The sequence below is a fragment of the Dipodomys spectabilis genome, unplaced genomic scaffold (assembly GCF_019054845.1).
Source record: "Dipodomys spectabilis isolate Male_0828 unplaced genomic scaffold, ASM1905484v1 ptg000046l, whole genome shotgun sequence".
In the NCBI taxonomy this organism is placed as follows: Eukaryota; Metazoa; Chordata; class Mammalia; order Rodentia; family Heteromyidae; genus Dipodomys; species Dipodomys spectabilis.
Window position 1 is genome coordinate 7,473,693 of NW_024870723.1, and position 5,895 is coordinate 7,479,587.

Here is a 5,895-nt window from a genome sequence, read left to right on the forward strand (position 1 = left end):
GAATTCTAGCTTTATCTTTCACTATTTTTTTTTTTTATTGTGAAAATACCGTACGGAGGGGTTACAATTACATGGGCAAGGTAGTGAGTACATTTCTTATTAAGCATTGTTGCCTTCTCCTTTGTTTCCCCTTCCCATCCCTTCCCATTTTCCCCACCCCCCGCCAAAGTTATAAAGTTTGTTTTTCGACATGTCTTGTATATCTCATTGTTGCAATGGGTCCACCTGTATCCCTATTTAAATGACTTGTTTTTTTCCCTTCCTCTCCACAAATTATACCAACACCAAATACAGTGAAAGCAGGGGTTATACCGTGGGGGAGGGACATACAAAGCAACAAAGAAATCATCTTATAAATATGTTAGAAACAATCACAAGAAAGCAAAAACATTTGAGTCCTTATCTTGGGATTCGTTTCACCTTCACTATTTTTTTTTAAGATAAAGCCTTGCTTCCTGCCTACATGTGTTCCTTGATCTTAGTCTGCCTATTTTAAGTTTCTGGTCATTTCTAGAACGAAAGACACGTGTCAGCTTCCTTTCACTGAGATGGAGACTCACAGGCTTTTCTGCCTGGGCTGGCATGGAGCCTTGATGCCGCTAATCTGGGCCTCCCCCATAATTTAGGATGACAGGCATGTGCCGCCGTCCCCACCTATGGGTTGTTAAAGTGTTTCACACACTTTTTGTCCAGGCTGGCCTGGAGCTACGCTCCACTATGATCCCTGCTTCCTAAGTAGGATTACAGGCATGTGCTACTGGTGCCTGGCCCTTTTTTATTCTTAAGTGTGTGTCTAGTTGTGTTTCTCTCTTAGACAGTGGCTTGAATCAAGGTCATCTTTTTATTTATCCAGCTCTTCAGTGTGAGGATTTATTTGTTATATAGTTCTTCCAGAGGTGTTTGAGTTATAAGAAGTTTGAATCAGGAAACACGATTTAAGTCATACTCTACCTCCTTTTCTTCCCCCTTGATCAAGATGACCTGCTTGCCTGAGCTTCTCTCTGCTCTTTGAAGAGATTCTTCTACCAGGAACCTGTGCCTTAGACTGATAATGTCTTCCTGGATTCCTTTCCCAGGGCTGCCGTATGTGATCACTAAAACTGATTTAACTGTCAGTGGAAGTATTGCAAAGACACTTAGAAGTCTGATGTGGAGGGTCAGGAGCCACTATTTCAGCAGGTGGCTTCATACCTCTGTGTTCACACTTGGTACCTGAAATAACTTACTGGAATGCTTAATAATATTCAAGGAATGCTCAATATTTCCATAACTGGCTAATAATAGTCACCCCTTTGCAGAAGAGGGAACTTAGGCATGCATAAAGGAAGTTTGCCAAGGCTGGTTGGGTAGTAACTATGGAGGTAGCATCCAGGTCAAGCTTTTGGTAAATCACAGCTCTTGCTCAGTTCTTTATCAGGTGCTTGTAGAATGTGGGCCCAAAAGGGAAAAGACTTGGGAATTTTATTGTCTGCTGTATTACCAGTGTCCAAACAGTGTCTGCGACATGGCTGGACAAGTGAATAAATTTACAGACTCCAGTGAAGGAAATCTTGTTTAAACTGGAAATATTCGGCTTTTGGCATCTCAAATGAGAACAGGTGTAGAGTCAGATAGAAAAAAATACGCCGTCCTCCAGAGAAATGCATGTACGTATGGTGTGGATCTGCTGGGGATGATTACAACTTACCAGTCTCTTTGATTTCCTACTCCACCTCCAGCAGTAAGAAGAGGAACATGAGGAGAGAGAACGGAAGCAGTGCATCCGAGTTTCTCCTCCTGGGACTCCCCATCCAGCCAGAGCAACAGGGCTTTTTCTTCTTCTTGTTCCTGGCCATGTACCTGACCACTGTGCTGGGGAACCTGCTCATCATCCTGCTTATCAGTCTGGACCACCGCCTCCACACCCCCATGTACTTCTTCCTCAGCCACTTGGCATTTTCTGATGTTTCCTTATCATCTGTCACCGTTCCAAAGATGCTCAGAAATATGCACACTCAGCGTTTAGCCATCTCCTATGAAGGGTGCATTTCTCAGATGTATTTTTTCTTACTTTTTGTATGTGTTGACAATTTCCTGCTTGCAGTAATGGCCTATGACAGGTACGTAGCCATTTGCCACCCACTCCACTACACCATCATTATGAGGGGGGAGCTGTGTGTCATATTGGTGGCTTGTTCCTGGTTCTTCTCTGGTGTGCACGCTCTCCTGCACACCCTCCTTCTGTCTTGTTTGTCTTTCTGTGCTGACCACACCATCCCTCATTTCTTCTGTGATCTCAATGAGCTCCTAAGGCTGACCTGTTCAGATACTTCTCTCAATGAGCTAGTTATCTTCACTGAGGGGGGTGTGTTAACACTCCTGCCACTGAGTGCTATTCTGGGATCCTACGTATGTATTGGGGCAACCGTCCTAAAGGTCCCCTCCATGAAGAAGATTGGCAAGGTTCTCTCCACCTGTGGTTCCCACCTCTTCTTAGTGTTTCTGTACTACGGGACTCTTGCCATCATTTATTTCTTTCCTTCCTCAGGCAATTCCACAGTGAAGGATGCAATTGCTTCAGTGATGTATGTGGTAGTGACCCCCATGTTGAACCCTTTTATTTATAGTCTGAGGAACAGAGACATGCAGCTGGCTCTGCAGGTACTGTGTAGAAAAGTGATGATATTTGCGGAGTGAGAGTGTTTTACTTACAGTGACAATTTTCCTAGTAATGCTCCCAGAGATACTTGCTTGAAAAGTGGTGCAGGTGGCCAGAGAAGATTGCAAAAATGATCACATATTTGGCATTCTTTCATTTCCATGGTGGAATTTACTGTTCTTTCCCTTGAATCTGGACAGATATTTCCCCTACCCCCTTGTACACCCAGTACTCATATTTTCACACTTGGTAGGCAGGTGCTTTATCACTGATAAATAACGTTTCCAGTGCTTTTTTTTTTTGCTCAGTTTTTTTTTTGTTTATTTTGTTTTGAGATAAGGTCTTACTACCTGCCCAGGTGTGCACTGAGAACACAATCTGCCAAGTTTAGGCTTCTCATCATTACAGGGATGACGGTCACATGCTACTCTATCTAGCTTCCCCTCACTGAGATGGAGTCCTACAGACTTTTCTGAAGATCAGACTGGGGCTGGGAAGGTGGCTCAGTGGTAGAGTGCTTGCCTTGCATGCATGAGGCCCTGGGTTCAATTCCTCAGCACCACATAAGCAAAAAGAAAAAAGCTGGAAGTGGCGCTGTGGCTCAAGTGGTAGAGCACTAGTCTTGAGCTGAAGAGCTGAGGGACAGGGTCCAGACCCAGAGTTCACAACCAGACCAAAAAAAGAGAAGATCAGACTGTTCTAGAGCCATCCTCTCTGTCTCAGCCTCCCATGTGGCTTAGGACAGTAGTTGTACACCACTGCATTCAGCCATGGGTTAAGAAAGATTCTCATTAACTTCCCTACCTGGGCTGGCCTCCAACCATGAACCATTCATTCTCAACTTCCCATTGTGACTTGTTTTGATCAGTGGGTTTGGTGGAATTGATATTGTAAGAGCTCTAAGCCTATGCAAGCTCTGTGTTTACTGTACTTAGAAGTATTCAATAATCATGGAAGTAAGTCTAGGATAGGCTGCCCAAAGACAGAAGGGTACAAAGATACTCTGGTTAACTTCTAGCCAGTGTCCAGTAAGGGGTTATGGAGACACAAATGAGTTCAGTCCAACCCTCAGCCAAATTGCCAGTCTATAGAATTATCATGAAAAATGTTTTTCTTTTGGGTTTTTGTGCAGCAATAGTTACTTGATGTGACTGCTTTTATTACTGGGATGTTCCAGACTTTCCTTAATTTCAACAGTCCTTCTCTTTTCCTTAATTTCTCGATTGAACTGACTTCTTTCCCCATTTCCCAGATCTCATGAACCTCAAAACTTGAAGGTTCATAGACACTCCAGGATGATCTCTATAATCTTAGTTTTGCCATTACCTTAGTTTTTTTGTCAAGCATAAAAACAATATTTATAGATATACTGCTTTGTCTGTCTGAAGATATTTGAATATCTTGTTATGATATCCAAAGGCATAAACCTATTGCTGGAGAGGTATTAGATTAGCAATGCATTAAAATAGATTAGAATTAGATATTGGATATTAGATTAGAAATTATGATCATGAGTAAGATTAGAGATATTAGATTAGAAATATTAGGGCATGCTTTCCTTTTTAAGAAAAAAAGCACTTGGACTAAGGCTAAAGAGCTAGAATAATATTGCATTTTGTGTAAGTTTGTTCTTCTTATGGTAGGTGCTAATATTAATTGAAAAAATAAAATTCTCAATTGTGATAAAACAGTTGTCCTTATTTACAATAAAATTCAGATCTAGAACCTTATACTTGGGCTATTATCAAGGTTTGTAGAATGAGATATTGTTTTAGATAAAGAAAAGGCATTTGCCAGTTGCTGATGGCTCACACCTATAATCCTAACTACCCAGGAGGCTGAGATCTGAGGATTACAGTTTGAATCTAACCCCGGGCAGAAGAGTCAGCCTTGAAAAAGAAGCTCAGGGACAGTGTCCAGGCTGTGAGTTCAAGCTCCAGGACTGGCAGAAAAGAAAAGAAATGAGTATTATGAAATTTAATGATAATTTACAGTTAGAATTTATTATTTGGCCTTCTAGTTTCTCCATCTTTTTGTCTGTGATTTCCAACATTCTAGAAGTAGATGTTGCTTTAAAGTAATGAAGTTGAGATTACTTACATGTTTTTCTACATTTTTTGGCCAGTTACAAGGTTTGAAAACAGGATTTTCAAAGCTTGCTTGCTTGGCTGGTGTCCTATCCTTGAACCAAACCTCTAGCTTGGCTTTTTGCTTACCAATTGGACATGGAGTCTCATGGTCTTCTCTGCTTGGGCTGGCTTATAACTATGATTCTCTAGATTTCAGCCTCTTGAGTAGTTAATATAACAGTTTGCAGCCAGTGCTGTTTCTTTTTTATTAGCATCAGTTAGTTGTACATGTTCATATATGCATATGATACACCTTGATCAGACCGACTCATATCACTTTTTCTTCCATATCCCTTGGGGTCTTATACCTGTATAGGTACCACTGTCCTGAAGGTTCTCTCCACTAAGAAATTCTTTCTTTTTTTTCCTTTGGTCGGTCGTGGGGCTTGAACTCTGGGCTTGGGCGCTGTCCCTCAGCTCATCAGCTCAAGGTGAGTGCTCTACCACTTGAGCCCCAGCACCACTTCTGGTTTTCTAGTGGTTTATTAGAGATAAGAGTCTCATGGACTTTCCTGCCCAGGCTGGCTTTGAACCATGATCCTCAGATCTCAGCCTTCTGAGTAGCTAGGATTACAAGTGTGAGCCACCAGCACCCGGCTCACTAAGAAATTCTTGAAAACATTTTCTACCTGTGGCTACCATCTTTTTGTTGTGTCTTTATACTATGGGACACTTGTAGGGGATTACCTTTACTCTTCATCATGGAACTCCCATGACAAGGGCATAACTGCTTCTGTCATTTATCCTGTAGTTACCCCCATGCTGAACCCTTTCATCTATAGTCTGAGGAACAGACTTTAGACAAGCTTTATACAAACTTGTCAATAGAGCTAACTTCTTTATGTGATAGTCATTATATCCACTTATTTCAGTCATTTACACAGTCAGGCACATTTCCTGAAATTATTGTTTATTTGACAATTCTTGACCTATTTCTGATTGATTCCACTTGTAGTTTTTATATTTAATGTAATGGTGGCAACACATTTGAAATTTTATTTTCTTTAAATAATTATTATTGTAATTTTGAATTGATATACATTTGTATATGAGGGGTTTGTATGCCACTTCTATACATGCACACAGTGCATTTTGAACAAATTCACCTCTTCCACCACTGACTTTACA

General features: G+C 41.2%; 1 protein-coding gene across 1 annotated transcript; it reads left to right on the forward strand.

Annotated features, from left to right (window-relative positions):
* Nucleotides 1–1,734: 1,734 nt before the first annotated feature.
* On the forward strand, nucleotides 1,735–2,676 carry LOC122107105 (olfactory receptor 1J4-like). The gene has a single exon (XM_042678703.1). The coding sequence runs from the start codon at nucleotides 1,735–1,737 to the stop codon at nucleotides 2,674–2,676; it is 942 nt and encodes a 313-aa protein (XP_042534637.1).
* Nucleotides 2,677–5,895: the final 3,219 nt, after the last annotated feature.

Coding starts and splice junctions, on each gene's coding strand:
- LOC122107105 (XM_042678703.1), top strand. CDS start 1,735: ATGAGGAGAGAGAACGGAAGCAGTGCATCCGAGTTTCTCCTCCTGGGA.